The sequence below is a fragment of the Oncorhynchus kisutch genome, linkage group LG14 (genome assembly GCF_002021735.2).
Source record: "Oncorhynchus kisutch isolate 150728-3 linkage group LG14, Okis_V2, whole genome shotgun sequence".
Taxonomy (NCBI): domain Eukaryota; kingdom Metazoa; phylum Chordata; class Actinopteri; order Salmoniformes; family Salmonidae; genus Oncorhynchus; species Oncorhynchus kisutch.
The window spans coordinates 61,933,291-61,953,022 of NC_034187.2; the positions used below are offsets into that span (position 1 = coordinate 61,933,291).

The 19,732-nt window shown below is 43.9% G+C and overlaps 1 protein-coding gene across 2 annotated transcripts in view; it reads left to right on the forward strand.

Moving 5' to 3' along the window:
* The window catches only part of LOC109903114 (KH domain-containing, RNA-binding, signal transduction-associated protein 3), a 202,300-nt gene that overhangs the window by 133,675 nt on the left and 48,893 nt on the right, over positions 1 to 19,732 (forward strand). For both annotated transcript variants that reach the window (XM_031788710.1, XM_020499737.2), the window contains exons 3-6: positions 4,066 to 4,182; positions 8,913 to 9,059; positions 17,226 to 17,368; positions 18,296 to 18,482. In XM_031788710.1, the coding sequence (XP_031644570.1) occupies positions 4,066 to 4,182; positions 8,913 to 9,059; positions 17,226 to 17,368; positions 18,296 to 18,482 (594 nt within the window). The remainder of the gene's footprint in view (positions 1 to 4,065; positions 4,183 to 8,912; positions 9,060 to 17,225; positions 17,369 to 18,295; positions 18,483 to 19,732) is intronic.

Genomic DNA, 19,732 nt, shown 5'->3' on the forward strand with positions numbered 1-19,732 from the left:
CTCCTTGCAGACTGGCAGCTCCTTACAGACTGACAGCTCCTTGCAGACTGACAGCTCCTTGCAGACTGACAGCTCCTTGCAGACTGACAGCTCCTTGCAGACTGACAGCTCGGGCTGCTTCATGCAGACTGACAGCTCTGGCTGCTCCATGCAGACTGACAGCTCTGGCTGCTCCATGCAGACTGACAGCTCTGACTGCTCCATGCAGGCTGGCAGCTCTGGCTTCTCCATGCAGGCTGGCAGCTCCAACTGCTCCATGCAGACTGACAGCTCTGGCTGCTCCATGCAGGCTGACAGCTCTGGTGGCTTCTTACAGACTGACAGCTCTGGCTGCTCCATATAGGCTGGCAGCTCTGGCTTCTCCATGCAGGCTGGCAGCTCCAGCTGCTCCCTGCAGGCTGGCAGCTCCAGCTGCTCCCTGCAGGCTGGCAGCTCCAGCTGCTCCCTGCAGGCTGGCAGCTCTGTCTGCGCTGAACAGGCGGGAGACTCCGGCAGCGCAGGAGAGGAGAGAGGCTCTGGCTGCGCTGAACAGGCGGGAGACTCCAGCACGCTGTAGAGGAGAAAGGCTCTGGCTGCGCTAAACAGGCGGGAGACTCCAGCAGCGCAGGAGAGGAGAAAGGCTCTAGCTGCGCTAAACAGGCGGGAGACTCCGGCAGCGCAGGAGAGGTGAAAGGCTCCGACAGCGCTGAACAGGCGGGAGACTCCGACAGCGCAGGAGAGTCGAGGCGCACTGTAGGCCTGATGCGTGGTGCTGGAACTGGTGGTACTGGATCGAGGACACGCACAGGAAGCCTGGTGCGGGGAGCTGCTACCAGAGGACTGGAGTGTGGAGGTGGCACAGGATGGGCTAGACCGTGAAGGCGTACTGGAGATCTTGAGAGCAGTGTTGGCACAGGACGTGCAAGGCTAGGGATGTGCACAGGAGGCCTGGTGCGTGAGGCTGGCACCAACTTCACCAGCCGACTAACACGCACCTCAGGACGAGTATGGAGCGCTAACCCAGGTGCCATCAAATCCCCAACACGTTCCGTTGGGCGAATTCCATGCAAAAAGCACCAACACAGCAACTCCCTCATTTCTCTCTCCTCCAATTTCCCCATTAACTCCTTCACAGTCTCTGTTTCGCTCACCTCCAACACCGGCTCTGGTTCTGGTCTCCTCCTTGGCTCCTCACGATAAACAGGGAGAGTTGGCTCAGGTCTATCTCCTGACTCAGCCACTCTCCCTCTGAGCCCCCCCCCCAAGAATCACCTGACTCTGATCGAGAACCGCCTCAGGCAGCCCAAACCTAACTAGACACACCCCTAATCATTAGCAATCCCAATCCTATAAAACCCCAATACGAAACACAACACGTAAACCCATGTCACACCCTGGCCTGACCAAAATATATAACGAAAACACAAAACACTATGACCAAGGCGTGACACTATTCCCTTTAGAGTGCACTACTTTCAAAAGTAGTGCACTATAAAGGGAAGATGGGTGCCATTTGGGATGCAGCCCAGTTTTTACTTATTCCAAACACCCATTGAAGAAAGACTGATATGTCTAGTAAAACAGAATGACAAACACAGCAATCTGGCTGATTCTACCAGGCTAGTACTGTAGTGTGGAATGTGGGTTAGAGAGGCTTTAGTTTGCATGAGTAAATATAAAGACAGGGTGGTGTTTAATGTCCAGATTAAGTTTATCTCTGACATTTAGAGGCATTAAACAGATCAGATCCAAGGCAAATATCTTTGATCTGTCTGTAAATAACTAGGCTTTAAAAAAGCACCAAACCAACAGCATCCCACAGCACAGCACCAAAACAGCATGTGATATGCTGTCTGACTGACTGACTGTCATGCCTCCTGTTATTTGACTTAATAAAATGACTAATTTTAGGGAACGAAAAAAAGGTAAAACTAAAAACATGAAACGTCTATGTAATTTCCCCATTGTTTACATTACAGGATGTGTTCCACCCTGAATATAACAGGTGCAAACTTTCCCACCTGTTCACACTCAGTCGGATGTAAACCTGGCTATTTGTCAACATAATGGACTTTCAGATACCTTTGGCACCTTTTATGTAGCCTCAGCATCTGTAGACATCACCCTGTGTACAAAAGTAATGAGTGGAATTTAACTGGTGTTAGCATATATGCAGGCCTGGATACGAGCACAGTAGTGAAACTGACAATATACAGCCATATGGCCTGAGTTCACCTGAGTGCACTGCCTGCCACTGACCATGAAAATGACAGTTACTGACCAAGGCAATGACAGTTAATGACCATGGCAAGGATAGTTAATGACCAAGGCAATGACAATTAATGACCATGGCAAATACAGTTAATGACCATGGCAATGACAGTTAATGACCATGGCAATGACAGTTAATGACCATGGCAAGGATAGTTAATGACCAAGGCAAGGACAATTAATGACCATGGCAAATACAGTTAATGACCATGGCAATGACAGTTAATGACCATGGCAATGACAGTTAATGACCATGGCAATGACAGTTAATGACCATGGCAATGACAGTTAATGACCATGGCAATGACAGTGAATGACCATGGCAATGACAGTGAATGACCATGGCAATGACAGTTAATGACCATGGCAATGACAGTTAATGACCATGGCAATGACAGTTACTGTTTTGAGAGAATAACAGGAAGGAGACATAGGTAAGGCGTAGAACAAAATAGGGCAGTTTTTTTCCATCCTGTCCACTAATTAATGACCCATAGAGATGTAGGAGACAGCTGTATAACTCAGCGTTAAACGGAGAGAGAGATGGTGAGCAGAAGAGAACAAGCTCTGTACTCTGTATCCTCTATCTCCCTCTCTCCCTGCTTTATCTCTCTCTCCCTGCACTCTCTCCCTGCTTTATCTCTCTCTCCCTGCACTCTCTCCCTGCTTTATCTCTCTCTCCCTGCACTCTCTCCCTGCTTTATCTCTCTCTCCCTGCACTCTCTCCCTGCTTTATCTCTCTCTCCCTGCACTCTCTCCCTGCTTTATCTCTCTCTTCCTGCACTCTCTCCCTGCTTTATCTCTCTCTCCCTGCACTCTCTCCCTGCTTTATCTCTCTCTCCCTGCACTCTCTCCCTGCTTTATCTCTCTCTCCCTGCACTCTCACCTTGCTTTATCTCTCTCTCCCTGCACTCTCTCCCTGCGCTCTCTCTCTCTCTCTCTCTCTCTTTCCTCTTTCTTTGCTCTCTTTCTCTCTCTTTCCTCCCCCTCTCTTTCCTCTCTGCTTTCATTCTCTGTTCCCTCTCTCTCTCACTTTGCTCTTTCTCTCTCTTTTCTATCTCCCTCCTCTCTTTTTTTGTGTCCATCTACTCTCTCTGTTTTGGTCTTTGCATGACCTTTAACATTGTCACTCAACATTCAACAGCCATATGAAAATAGCAAGGGCACTCTATGTGACTTTTGCAGAGCATTTAAACAGGGATGACATTGACATATAAAGGCAAACTGTGGTATTGTATAAAACTTGATATGCTGAAAAAATTATGTACTATTTGAACGTGACCTGTCAAATGCTGAGCCTTCTCATTTCACATAATGCTGTTATAATTGTTTGGATTATGTTTGTTAGCTGTCCAAGGCAGAAAGAATGCAGTCAGAGTGCAGTATAACTCCATCTAAAATAACACAGTTTTTTTTTTACAGTGCAGTATAATTGCACTTAAACTGCAGTATACTGTAGTTATTCTGCAATTACTGCGTCCAAAATATCACAGTCGACTGCAGTTACTGCATTTTTACTTCAATGTCAAGACTGCAATCTTTTTTGTAAGGTAAAAAAAACAAAAATTTTCCTATATAGAGAATGACATTTGACCCTATGGGCCCTGGTCAAGAGTAGTGCACTATATATGGAATAGAGTGCCATTTGGGATGTACACCTGCTACTAGGAAGATAGTTCTCATGTCAACAATTCTTGTTTAAATTGAATGAAAAGCAAACTGTTGGAGCCACCATTTGATTGACATAAATGTTTTTGTCTTTATCTCATCTGCACAGATACTCATTGAGCTTCTCTGCTTGTGTTTCTGTTTTAGTTTAACTTTGTGGGCAAACTGCTGGGTCCACGCGGGAACTCACTAAAGAGACTGCAGGAAGACACGCTCACTAAGATGTCCATTCTGGGGAAAGGATCAATGAGAGACAAAGAGAAGGTAACAGCCAAGTCATTCTCTCCCTCTCTCTAACAGTCAAACATTTCTATCTCTCCCTCTCTATCTAGTAAAAGACAAGTCCCCTCCCCTTCGCTCCCTCTCTATCTGAAAACAGCCCAATCCCATTCCCCCTCTCTACCTCTCTGTAACAGCCAAGTCCCCTCTCTCGCGCTCCCTCTGTCTCTCTACTTCTCTGTTGTTTGTGTCAGGTAAATTGAGGCAGACACCCTCAGTGGAAAGGCATCAATAACCAGCTGAGTTATTGAGGATGTGTTCTGTCTCGTTGTGTCTGTGGCAGTCTTTCTCCGTCAGTCAGTTTGTCATCATGGGTGATATGTGACATCGATGATCTTCAGTACCACACAGCACCGTTCTGTTAGATTGTTGTGATCGATTCTCTCTGACGGCACAACTCTGGAACACCTGCTGAACAGATCTGTCATGGGGATGTGCTGACCTCAGCAGACTCAGCAAGCTTCCACGCACCCACCCACGCACGCACGCACGCACGCACATACGCACGCACACACACACACACACACACACACACACACACACACACACACACACACACACACACACACACACACACACACACACACACACACACACACACACACACACACACACACACACACACACGCAGCTTGGCATGCTTCACACACCTCCTCCATTACTTTACCAGGGAGATTTGTGATCTATCATTGACAGCTTGCTCCAGATACTTCATGCACCTTACTTTTCAGACAAGTCATCCGTCCTGAAAAGCTTGTGTTGGGCTGTTTGCTTCAGAGTTTGTTTTGCAGTGAGAGGCCTGTATTATGCAAGACGTTTTCTAGGATGACGAGGCGCAATTCTAGCACCAAATTATAATTGTATGGATACAGCTGTGTTCTTATAGCTACAGTACCTCCCTGTAAGCCAGTTGGAGGTGGGTAAAAGCTCAGCCTCAGTGTATGCCTTATTGCAATACATATAACTCTCATAGAATTCCTCCAATATTTGGCCAAGATTGTCATGGTCAGTTACACAGAGGAGTATCAATGAAAGGATCACAGGAAGGACACCACTGCAACAGGCTGCATCAGGCTTCTCCCTTCTCCTCCTCTGCTTTTGAGTGCGGAGCTGATGGCACCTCTGACATCCCAGCATTGTCGCCATAGACTCCTATAGCCAATACGCTATAGAAGCATTCAGAGTCTCTGTCCTGAAAGTTGCTTTATTGTACATTCCTTGGGCTGGGTGATGTTAAAGGAGGCGTATGCTTCTGGGTTCATGGTTGGTGTTATGGAAACAAAGGCTAGTGGAGCTTAAAATGGATGATGAAATTACATCTAGTTGTTGACTTCCTTGTCCTCTGTCAGACCTCTCAGTCTGTAAGAAGTCATCACAAGACACGGTATCCATGTTGTTGCTGTCGTGTCGTCCTGCTGTCATTCAGGATGCATAGCAAGGCATCAACTGCAACAACTAACAGCCCTCAAACATCTGAGCAAAACTTTTTTTCCTATGTAGTTCCTATGGACTCTCACGCTGTTGTCTCAGGCTTTGTGCTTCTTTGTGCCTCTGTTTTTGGGAAGAGAATGGCTGTTTGATAACCAGATTTACAGTGAGGAACATAAACAGATTCTCTATGAGGAATATCAACAAGAGGAGGACGTGACAGCTGTAATCTCCTGCCATGGGCTGCTGGGCACCTATAGGTAGAGTGTGTGTGTGTGTGTGTGTGTGTGATTCATGTCTCTTATCTAAGCTATGTGAGGGGCCACACACTCACGCCACACACACACACACACACACACACACACACACACACACACACACACACACACACACACACACACACACACACACACACACACACACACACACACACACACACACACACACACACACACACACACACACATACTCACACTCACACACACTCACACGCTGGCAGCTCCATCAGTAGAGGTACTCCAGACAGTATACACAGAGGAGCCGCTTCCTCGTAAAACACAGATTTATGAGAGAAATTTGCATCTCATTAACATACCACAGGCTCTCTTAAAACCTGGTTATTTATAATTAAATGACATCACATCAGAGGCTCTGCCTTGCATGGTGCTTCTAGAGGAGAGGAATGTGTGTGTGTGTGAGTGTGTGTGTGTGTGTGTGTGTGTGTGTGTGTGTGTGTGTGTGTGTGTGTGTGTGTGTGTGTGTGTGTGTGTGTGTGTGTGTGTGTGTGTGTGTGCGTACGTGCGTGCGTTGCATGATTCCAGTGGAGGAGGGAGAAGGAAGTTCTCAGTAGCTAGCAGAGTAGAGGAACATCACTAGAGAAGAGCAGGGTTTTGTTCAGATGAGGAAACTGGGGTGTCTATAAACCTCACATTGTTGTCTGTGCTGTAGTTTTACTTAGGGTTTGGCCCTGATTAACATATTGGCCTGTTTCTGTCTGGATGAGATGGCCCATTGGGATCTATGTTGGCCTATATCACCTATTTACACCATACTGTAGTATGTATTACATGTACAGTATACAATGTTGCACTCCTTTGTGGCATTAGAGGTCTAATCAATTTTGTGGTTGTCAAACAATAATCACAGGATTTGCTGTGTTTAATCACCATTAACCACAAGTTCAGAATTTGCTCTAATTGAGCTATAATTTAAGATTTATTCATACAAAAAGCATACAATAATATTGATGTAACGACGGGTGAGTGAAATGAGTGAGGAGTCAAATGCAGAGAGCGAAATGAACGGAAAAACGCTTTAATGTCCTTCAAAACGTAACAGGTCCAAAACATGGGTCAATGCCCTAAAACACTGGCGCTAAACAAACCCAAAACCTAGTTACAAACACTGGACAGCGAAAACCCAAAACAAAACACGATACATCACCAAACGTAACAACCAACAAGGCAGCACAAATACCAGCGGGCAAAACAAACTTAAATAACACCCATCCCAAAACCCCAACAAGGAACAGGTGAAAACAATTGGGCAAAAACAAACGAAAAGGAAAAAGGGATCGGTGGCAGCTAATAGACCGGCGACGACGACCGCAGAGCGCCACCCGAACAGGAAGGGGAGCCACCTTCAGTGGCAGCTAGTAGACTGGCGACGACGACCGCAGAGCGCCACCCGAACAGGAAGGGGAGCCACCTTCAGTGGCGGCTAATAGACCGGCGACGACGACCGCAGAGCGCCACCCGAACAGGAAGGGGAACCACCTTCAGTGGCGGCTAATAGACCGGCGACGACGACCGCAGAGCGCCACCCGAACAGGAAGGGGAGCCACCTTCAGTGGCGGCTAATAAACCGGCGACGACGACCGCAGAGCGCCACCCGAACAGGAAGGGGAGCAACCTTCAGTGGCAGCTAATAGACCGGCGACGACGACCGCCGAGCTCCACCCGAGCAGGAAGGGGAGCCACCTTCAGTGGCAGCTAATAGACCGGCGACGACGACCGCCGAGCTCCACCCGAACAGGAAGTGGAGCCACCTTCAGTGGCAGCTAATAGACCGGCGACGACGACCGCCGAGCGCCACCCGAACAGGAAGGAGAGCCACCTTCAGTGGCAGCTAATAGACCGGCGACGACGACCGCCGAGCGCCACCCGAACAGGAAGGAGAGCCACCTTCAGTGGCAGCTAATAGACCGGCGACGACGACCGCCGAGCTCCACCCGAACAGGAAGGGGAGCCACCTTCAGTGGCAGCTAATAGACCGGCGACGACGACCGCCGAGCGCCACCCGAACAGGAAGGGGAGCCACCTTCAGTGGCAGCTAATAGACCGGCGACGACGACCGCCGAGCTCCACTCGAGCAGGAAGGGGAGCCACCTTCAGTGGCAGCTAATAAACTGGCGACGATGACCGCCGAGCTCCACCCGAGCAGGAAGGGGAGCCACCTTCAGTGGCAGCTAATAGACCGGCGACGACGACCGCCGAGCTCCACCCGAGCAGGAGGGGAGCCACCTTCAGTGGCAGCTAATAGACCGGCGACGATGACCGCCGAGCTCCACCCGAGCAGGAAGGGGAGCCACCTTCAGTGGCAGCTAATAGACCGGCGACGATGACCGCCGAGCTCCACCCGTGGCAGCTAATAGACCGGCGACGATGACCGCCGAGCTCCACCCGAACAGGAAGGGGAGCCACCTTCAGTGGCAGCTAATAGACCGGCGACGATGACCGCCGAGCTCCACCCGAACAGGAAGGGGAGCCACCTTCAGTGGCAGCTAATAGACCGGCGACGATGACCGCCGAGCTCCACCCGAGCAGGAAGGGGAGCCACCTTCAGTGGCAGCTAATAGACCGGCGACGATGACCGCCGAGCTCCACCCGAGCAGGAAGGGGAGCCACCTTCGGTGGTATTCGTGACAATTGATGTCTTGATTTTGTCCAAAGTAACGGTTAGCATTGTTGTTTTCAGCTATATACAGTATATTTATTTGGATGTTTACAGTGTATTTTGAATGCTTTCAGACAATGCGATTCATCACAATTTAAAATAATTTGTGAACTTAAATTAGAGTTAACTGATTAACTCTGACAGTCCTAATGAAATTCAATACTCCAGTCAAACAGATTAGCTGGATCCGTCTTGCTGATCCTGTGTGGATGATATAAACTGTGAGGAGTAACTGAGGTGACATTATAATAGACCGAGTTGCAACACTTTGTGACAACTTCTGGTTTAAAGAGGGCTTTGTTAATATACTTAATTGATTTTTGTTCCACCAGGAGGAAGAGCTACGGAAGAGCGGAGAGGCCAAATATCAGCACCTGAACGAGGATCTCCATGTCCTCATAGAAGTGTTCGCTCCCCCTGCAGAGGCCTACAACAGGATGGGTCACGCACTGGAGGAGATCAAGAAGTTCCTCATACCAGTGCGTACTGACACCTACACACTCATTACTCGAACCCTGTTCTCTTACAACATATGAACAAAATAGAACAGCTAGCTGGTGATTTAACATCGGCTACTCAGCTTCTTTTGTCCAACATATGTCTAGACTATGTGCCTGTGTCCACACTGAACACCCAAATAGTACAGTTAAGCAATAAGGTGTGGTAAATGACCAACATACCATGGCTAAGGGCTGTTCTTAGGCATGACTCAGCGTGGAGAGGCTGGATACTGCCCTTATAGCTATTTTAAACTGAATACCAACGTAATTAGAGCAGTAAAAATGAATGTTTTGTCATACCCATGGTATACTTAAGCAATAAGGCACGAGGGGGTGTGGTATATGGCCAATATACCGCGGCTAAGGGCTGTCCTTAGGCACGACGCAACGCAACCTTATCCACAAACTCCAGAGGTGCCTTATTGCTATTATAAACTGGTTACCAACATAATTAGAACAGTAAAAAAAATGTTTTCTCATACATGTGGTATACGGTCTCATTTACTTTGGCTTTCAGCCGATCTGAATTCAGGACTTGAACCACCCAGTTTATAATTAAGGTTATACCATAGTAATAATTGGCTGAAGTCTAGTCTGGTCCAGTCACAACCAGTCAGCCGGCTGAAGCAGCTGAATCAGTAACAGACTCTGGGTTGTTGATTGGATGCACGCCCCTGTGAGGGAAGGGAAGTCATGGGGATAGCTGACTAGGCTGAATAGCAGAGTAACATAGTCAGACAGGAAGCACTCAGCACAGCCTAACCCTCTCTAGAACTCCCATACATCACGCTTATTTACTCTTACTCCATGTATTATGGATGACTGATTTATCCCATGCTGTTATGGAAAGATAGTAGGATCTCTACATCACATGTTATTATGGAAGGATAGTAGGATCTCTACATCCCATGTTATTATTATGGAAGAATATTAGGATCTCTACATCCCATGTTATTATGGAGGGATAGTAGGATCTCTACATCCCATGTTATTATGGAGGGATAGTAGGATCTCTACTTCCCATGTTACTATTATGGAAAGATAGTACGATCTCTACATCCCATGTTATTATTATGGAAGAATACTAGGATCTCTACATCCCATGTTATTATGGAGGGATAGTAGGATCTCTACATCCCATGCTATTATTATGGAAGGATAGTAGGATCTCTACATCCCATGTTATTATTATGGAAGGATAGTAGGATCTCTACATCCCATGTTATTATTATGGAAGAATAGTAGGATCTCTACATCCCATGTAATTATGGAGGGATAGTAGGATCTCTACATCCCATGTTATTATGGAGGGATAGTAGGATCTCTACATCCCATGTTATTATTATGGAAGAATAGTAGGATCTCTACATCCCATGTTATTATGGAGGTATAGTAGGATCTCTACATCCCATGTTATTATTATGGAAGGATAGTAGGATCTCTACATCCCATGGTATTATGGAAGGATAGTAGGATCTCTACATCCCATGTTATTATTATGGAAGAATAGTAGGATCTCTACATCCCATGTTATTATGGAGGGATAGTAGGATCTCTACATCCCATGTTATTATTATGGAAGGATAGTAGGATCTCTACATCCCATGTTATTATTATGGAAGAATAGTAGGATCTCTACATCCCATGTTATTATGGAGGGATAGTAGGATCTCTACATCCCATGTTATTATGGAGGGATAGTAGGATCTCTACATCCCATGTTATTATTATGGAAGAATAGTAGGATCTCTACATCCCATGTTATTATGGAGGTATAGTAGGATCTCTACATCCCATGTTATTATTATGGAAGGATAGTAGGATCTCTACATCCCATGGTATTATGGAAGGATAGTAGGATCTCTACATCCCATGTTATTATTATGGAAGGATAGTAGGATCTCTACATCCCATGTTATTATTATGGAAGAATAGTAGGATCTCTACATCCCATGTTATTATGGAGGGATAGTAGGATCTCTACATCCCATGTTATTATTATGGAAGGATAGTAGGATCTCTACATCCCATGGTATTATTATGGAAGAATAGTAGGATCTCTACATCCCATGTTATTATGGAGGGATAGTAGGATCTCTACATCCCATGTTATTATTATGGAAGGATAGTAGGATCTCTACATCCCATGTTATTATTATGGAAGGATAGTAGGATCTCTACATCCCACGTTATTATTATGGAAGAATAGTAGGATCTCTACATCCCATGTTATTATGGAGGGATAGTAGGATCTCTACATCCCATGTTATTATTATGGAAGGATAGTAGGATCTCTACATCCCAAGTTATTATGGAGGGATAGTAGGATCTCTACATCCCATGTTATTATTATGGAAGAATACTAGGATCTCTACATCCCATGTTATTATGGAGGGATAGTAGGATCTCTACATCCCATGTTATTATTATGGAAAGATAGTAGGATCTCTACATCCCATGTTATTATTATGGAAGAATAGTAGGATCTCTACATCCCATGTTATTATGGAGGGATAGTAGGACCTCTACATCCCATGTTATTATTATGGAAGGATAGTAGGATCTCTACATCCCATGGTATTATGGAAGGATAGTAGGATCTCTACATCCCATGTTATTATTATGGAAGGATAGTAGGATCTCTACATCCCATGTTATTATGGAAGGATAGTAGGATCTCTACATCCCATGTTATTATTATGGAGGGATAGTAGGATCTCTACATCCCATGTTATTATTATGGAAGGATAGTAGGATCTCTACATCCCATGTTATTATTATGGAAGAATAGTAGGATCTCTACATCCCATGTTATTATGGAGGGATAGTAGGATCTCTACATCCCATGTTATTATTATGGAAGGATAGTAGGATCTCTACATCCCATGGTATTATGGAAGGATAGTAGGATCTCTACATCCCAAGGTATTATGGAAGGATAGTAGGATCTCTACATCCCATGTTATTATTATGGAAGGATAGTAGGATCTCTACATCCCATGTTATTATTATGGAAGGATAGTAGGATCTCTACATCCCATGTTATTATTATGGAAGGATAGTAGGATCTCTACATCCCATGTTATTATTATGGAAGGATAGTAGGATCTCTACATCCCATGTTATTATTATGGAAGAATACTAGGATCTCTACATCCCATGTTATTATTATGGAAGGATAGTAGGATCTCTACATCCCATGTTATTAATACGGAAGGATAGTAGGATCTCTCCATCCCATGCTGTTATTATGGAAGGATAGTAGGATCTCTACATCCCATGTTATTATTATGGAAGGATAGTAGGATCTCTACATTCCATGTTATTATGGAAGGAGAGTAGGATCTCTACATCCCATGTTATTATGGAAGGAGAGTAGGATCTCTACATCCCATGTTATTATGGAGGGATAGTAGGATCTCTACATCCCATGTTATTATGGAGGGATAGTAGGATCTCTACTTCCCATGTTACTATTATGGAAAGATAGTACGATCTCTACATCCCATGTTATTATTATGGAAGAATACTAGGATCTCTACATCCCATGTTATTATGGAGGGATAGTAGGATCTCTACATCCCATGCTATTATTATGGAAGGATAGTAGGATCTCTACATCCCATGTTATTATTATGGAAGGATAGTAGGATCTCTACATCCCATGTTATTATTATGGAAGAATAGTAGGATCTCTACATCCCATGTTATTATGGAGGGATAGTAGGATCTCTACATCCCATGTTATTATGGAGGGATAGTAGGATCTCTACATCCCATGTTATTATTATGGAAGAATAGTAGGATCTCTACATCCCATGTTATTATGGAGGTATAGTAGGATCTCTACATCCCATGTTATTATTATGGAAGGATAGTAGGATCTCTACATCCCATGGTATTATGGAAGGATAGTAGGATCTCTACATCCCATGTTATTATTATGGAAGAATAGTAGGATCTCTACATCCCATGTTATTATGGAGGGATAGTAGGATCTCTACATCCCATGTTATTATTATGGAAGGATAGTAGGATCTCTACATCCCATGTTATTATTATGGAAGAATAGTAGGATCTCTACATCCCATGTTATTATGGAGGGATAGTAGGATCTCTACATCCCATGTTATTATGGAGGGATAGTAGGATCTCTACATCCCATGTTATTATTATGGAAGAATAGTAGGATCTCTACATCCCATGTTATTATGGAGGTATAGTAGGATCTCTACATCCCATGTTATTATTATGGAAGAATATTAGGATCTCTACATCCCATGTTATTATGGAGGGATAGTAGGATCTCTACTTCCCATGTTATTATGGAGGGATAGTAGGATCTCTACTTCCCATGTTACTATTATGGAAAGATAGTACGATCTCTACATCCCATGTTATTATTATGGAAGAATACTAGGATCTCTACATCCCATGTAATTATGGAGGGATAGTAGGATCTCTACATCCCATGTTATTATGGAGGGATAGTAGGATCTCTACATCCCATGTTATTATTATGGAAGAATAGTAGGATCTCTACATCCCATGTTATTATGGAGGTATAGTAGGATCTCTACATCCCATGTTATTATTATGGAAGGATAGTAGGATCTCTACATCCCATGGTATTATGGAAGGATAGTAGGATCTCTACATCCCATGTTATTATTATGGAAGAATAGTAGGATCTCTACATCCCATGTTATTATGGAGGGATAGTAGGATCTCTACATCCCATGTTATTATTATGGAAGGATAGTAGGATCTCTACATCCCATGTTATTATTATGGAAGAATAGTAGGATCTCTACATCCCATGTTATTATGGAGGGATAGTAGGATCTCTACATCCCATGTTATTATGGAGGGATAGTAGGATCTCTACATCCCATGTTATTATTATGGAAGAATAGTAGGATCTCTACATCCCATGTTATTATGGAGGTATAGTAGGATCTCTACATCCCATGTTATTATTATGGAAGGATAGTAGGATCTCTACATCCCATGGTATTATGGAAGGATAGTAGGATCTCTACATCCCATGTTATTATTATGGAAGGATAGTAGGATCTCTACATCCCATGTTATTATTATGGAAGAATAGTAGGATCTCTACATCCCATGTTATTATGGAGGGATAGTAGGATCTCTACATCCCATGTTATTATTATGGAAGGATAGTAGGATCTCTACATCCCATGGTATTATTATGGAAGAATAGTAGGATCTCTACATCCCATGTTATTATGGAGGGATAGTAGGATCTCTACATCCCATGTTATTATTATGGAAGGATAGTAGGATCTCTACATCCCATGTTATTATTATGGAAGGATAGTAGGATCTCTACATCCCACGTTATTATTATGGAAGAATAGTAGGATCTCTACATCCCATGTTATTATGGAGGGATAGTAGGATCTCTACATCCCATGTTATTATTATGGAAGGATAGTAGGATCTCTACATCCCAAGTTATTATGGAGGGATAGTAGGATCTCTACATCCCATGTTATTATTATGGAAGAATACTAGGATCTCTACATCCCATGTTATTATGGAGGGATAGTAGGATCTCTACATCCCATGTTATTATTATGGAAGAATAGTAGGATCTCTACATCCCATGTTATTATGGAGGGATAGTAGGACCTCTACATCCCAAGTTATTATGGAGGGATAGTAGGATCTCTACATCCCATGTTATTATTATGGAAGAATACTAGGATCTCTACATCCCATGTTATTATGGAGGGATAGTAGGATCTCTACATCCCATGTTATTATTATGGAAGAATAGTAGGATCTCTACATCCCATGTTATTATGGAGGGATAGTAGGACCTCTACATCCCATGTTATTATTATGGAAGGATAGTAGGATCTCTACATCCCATGGTATTATGGAAGGATAGTAGGATCTCTACATCCCATGTTATTATTATGGAAGGATAGTAGGATCTCTACATCCCATGTTATTATGGAAGGATAGTAGGATCTCTACATCCCATGTTATTATTATGGAGGGATAGTAGGATCTCTACATCCCATGTTATTATTATGGAAGGATAGTAGGATCTCTACATCCCATGTTATTATTATGGAAGAATAGTAGGATCTCTACATCCCATGTTATTATGGAGGGATAGTAGGATCTCTACATCCCATGTTATTATTATGGAAGGATAGTAGGATCTCTACATCCCATGGTATTATGGAAGGATAGTAGGATCTCTACATCCCAAGGTATTATGGAAGGATAGTAGGATCTCTACATCCCATGTTATTATTATGGAAGGATAGTAGGATCTCTACATCCCATGTTATTATTATGGAAGGATAGTAGGATCTCTACATCCCATGTTATTATTATGGAAGGATAGTAGGATCTCTACATCCCATGTTATTATTATGGAAGGATAGTAGGATCTCTACATCCCATGTTATTATTATGGAAGAATACTAGGATCTCTACATCCCATGTTATTATTATGGAAGGATAGTAGGATCTCTACATCCCATGTTATTAATACGGAAGGATAGTAGGATCTCTCCATCCCATGCTGTTATTATGGAAGGATAGTAGGATCTCTACATCCCATGTTATTATTATGGAAGGATAGTAGGATCTCTACATTCCATGTTATTATGGAAGGAGAGTAGGATCTCTACATCCCATGTTATTATGGAAGGAGAGTAGGATCTCTACATCCCATGTTATTATGGAAGGATAGTAGGATCTCTACAACCCATGTTATTATGGAGGGATAGTAGGATCTCTACATCCCATGTTATTATTATGGAAGGATAGTAGGATCTCTACATCCCATGGTATTATGGAGGGATAGTAGGATCTCTACATCCCATGTTATTATGGAGGAATAGTAGGATCTCTACATCCCATGTTATTATGGAGGGATAGTAGGATCTCTACATCCCATGTTATTATTATGGAAGAATACTAGGATCTCTACATCCCATGTTATTATGGAGGGATAGTAGGATCTCTACATCCCATGTTATTATTATGGAAAGATAGTAGGATCTCTACATCCCATGTTATTATGGAGGGATAGTAGGATCTCTCCATCCCATGCTGTTATTATGGAAGGATAGTAGGATCTCTACATCCCATGTTATTATTATGGAAGGATAGTAGGATCTCTACATTCCATGTTATTATGGAAGGAGAGTAGGATCTCTACATCCCATGTTATTATGGAGGGATAGTAGGATCTCTACATCCCATGTTATTGTTATGGAAGGATAGCAGGATCTCTCCATCCCATGCTATTATTATGGAAGGATAGTAGGATCTCTCCATCCCATGTTATTATTATGGAAGGATAGTAGGATCTCTCCATCCCATGTTATTGTTATGGAAGGATAGTAGGATCTCTCCATCCCATGCTATTATTATGGAAGGATAGTAGGATCTCTACATCCCATGTTATTATTATGGAAGGATAGTAGGATCTCTCCATCCCATGCTATTATTATGGAAGGATAGTAGGATCTCTACATCCCATGCTATTATGTGTGATCCTTCCAGTCTCATTCTGAGCCATGATGATTTATTTCCGGTCATTAAATACGTCTTTTAATTTCCCTCACAAATACACAGTGATGTGTTGATATGGAGGAGACAGAAGACAATCGTCTCCATGGCAGTATGATTAAACGCTGATTTCCATATTAATTGCTACGTTCCATTGAGCGGCGAAGACGACTGTGTTTGACGATAAAGACACACACACACAGAGAGATGACAATGTGTGACGATAAAAAAACAAATGGGGTTCCTGGGTTTTATCAACGGGGGATCAGGAGTGTGTTGCTCTGCCTGAGGAGCAGCGGTCACGGCAACATCACACACACACACACACACACACACACACACACACACACACACACACACACACACACACACACACACACACACACACACACACACACACACACACACACCGGTTGGTCACAGCAGCACTGTAAAGTACATTAATTAGACATTCCTACAGGGCTGTAACCCTGGAGATAAAGGACGTAATTTAATACGCTGTAATTAAAAGGGTGTGTGTGTGTGTGTGTGTGTGTGTGTGTGTGTGTGTGTGTGTGTGTGTGTGTGTGTGTGTGTGTGTAGGATTACAATGATGAGATCCGACAGGCGCAGCTGCAGGAGCTGACGTACCTGAATGGTGGCTCAGAGGATGCCAAGGTGCCAGCGGTGAGGGGCAAGCTGCCTGCAGCACGGGGTAGAGGGACACCTGCCCCAGGACCCATCAGGTACCTACTGCCAACCTGGGTGTGTGTGTGTGCATTCATGCATGTGTGATGGTGTATGTATTCACTTTTGTGTTTGGTGTGTGGTAGTAGTTAGTGTGATGTTGATGAACACATGAAGCAATATCCTGATTTTCATAGACAGGTACATAGACCCCATTCCAGAGATGCTATTCCAAATGGGAGATTATTCTTAGACTAGGACTCATTTCCACAGCCTGAAATTCCTTCAATTCACTTATTACCATAACTAAAATGAACAACAGAATTACAGAGCATACATACATAAGTGTCTGTGTTTTCATACATTCAATTCAAAACTCTGCTTTGTAATACTAATGGGGGGAAAATACACTATCCGGCCCAAATGATACACAATACAAAGTTGAGAACTATTGAAATTCGAATACATTTTTGTATGTAACTGTCCTGCTGGACTCTCTTTAAGATGTAACTCCCCAGATAACTTCAAATAATACTCAAATAGTCATTGCCATTAGAATAGTTCATAGTATGCATGTTGCGTGGCTCTTAGACTTTCAAATGAAATGCAGAGTATGTTTGTTGCTTGTGTTTGTAAAAGCTTTCTCAATTAGATGAAGAGATGTTTGTATTGCTCTGAGAGGGAATATAATTGGATCTGTTTTAAATCAGACAGTAATTAGCATTTAGCATGCCTAATATGAGTGAGATAAGAAAAAAGTCCTGCAGGCAGTGAGGTTTACAGTAAGTCAGATATAAAAAACACATATTCACTAACAATAATGTGATTGTTTAATTCAGTATATGTCTGAATTGCATAGGTATCTTGGTGACAGTCTCTTGGTCCACTTAAGCCATAGGGCTGTGGTCAAAAACATTAGACTATATAGGGAATAGGGTGCCATTTGAGACGAAGCCTACAATTTTCCCCTGCTTGTCCTGTGGTAGGAGTCGAGGAGGTGTGCCCCCTCCCCACGTAGCTGTCCCCCGTGGAGCAGCTCCGAGAGGGGCACCCCCCAGCCGGGTACCATCCGCCCGAGGGAGGGGCGTGCCAGCACCAAGAGCACGAGGGGCTCCCCCGTCCGCGGGGTACAGGCCACCACCACCCTTAGCACAGGACACATATGGGGAATATGTGAGTATTTACACAATAAGAAGGACATGTGTTTTCATATATGTACGCTGGCACATGCAAGGATGCACACACACACATATACACACACATTGTGTCTGTATACAGGTGTCCTCTTGGTAATATCCAAACTGAGAGGGGATTTCACTGGTAGCTGTTATGGTATGCTAGTTTACCTGTCCTGTCTGGAGGGAGCCTTGTTGAAATATGAACAGCTGGTAGAGACACTGTATATTAAACCCAGAGTCAGACCCCTTTGTACACATGCCAAGGAGGACTCCCGCCTTCCTTCTACCTCCCACCTTACTGTCACAGCAGGTCCTCAGAGACGCTGCACCAACCCAGCATATTTAGCAGAGAGGGGTACAGTAGAATAGAAGGGGGAGGGGAGGAGCAGAGGAGGGGGAGGAGAGGATGAGAGGAGGAGAGTAGGTTGCCTCTGTTGGATGAGTTTCCTGCCAGACCATAGCTAACCACATCTGACAGGTTTATATGGAGGTCTGCAGTTAGAATGGGTGGAGGTCGTAGAGAACAAATGGTAGAGAGCCACGACTGAACCAGCTGCTTGACATCATTGTCACAGTTGTAAACTGGCTCCCCAGACACACGCACGCACACACACACACACACACACACACAAACACACACGCACACCTGGGGATCTGGGAGGGAGAGCACCACAGACATCTGGCTGATGATCAATCTTCACCATATCGCTGTGAATTACAGACTGAATGAGCTCCACTACTCTCCATCGTCTGAGAGTGTTGGTACTACACACACCTACTGTTTTGTTGTTGTTGTCATTGAGCGATGCTAACAAATAGACTCTCGTAGTTTTCTATGAAATGACTGCTGAGGAGGAGATGTATTTCTTGCTCATACTTCCTGTCTCATTCTTCCAGCTTTCACCTTGTCTACAGACAGTCTGGCTCAGCCCAAGGGCTTGAAGCCATGTTTTGTTTATCCAGCATGTTTTAGAGAAGTTAACATTACAATATATCACCTACTGCAGGGGTCTCTAATTACATTCAGCCACGGGCCGATTTTTTCTTGAGCGGATGGTTAGGGGGCCGGGAGATATTAATACGTAATTTGTACACTGCACACTGACCTTAAGAAGCCCAAGCAGATGTAGTATTTGACAGAATAATTTCAAACCTTGATAACATTGTGATACGATCACATATACCTCTCTGTGTATTAGGGATGTTTATCTCTCCTTACCAGGAATGATACTTCTAGTTTAAAAT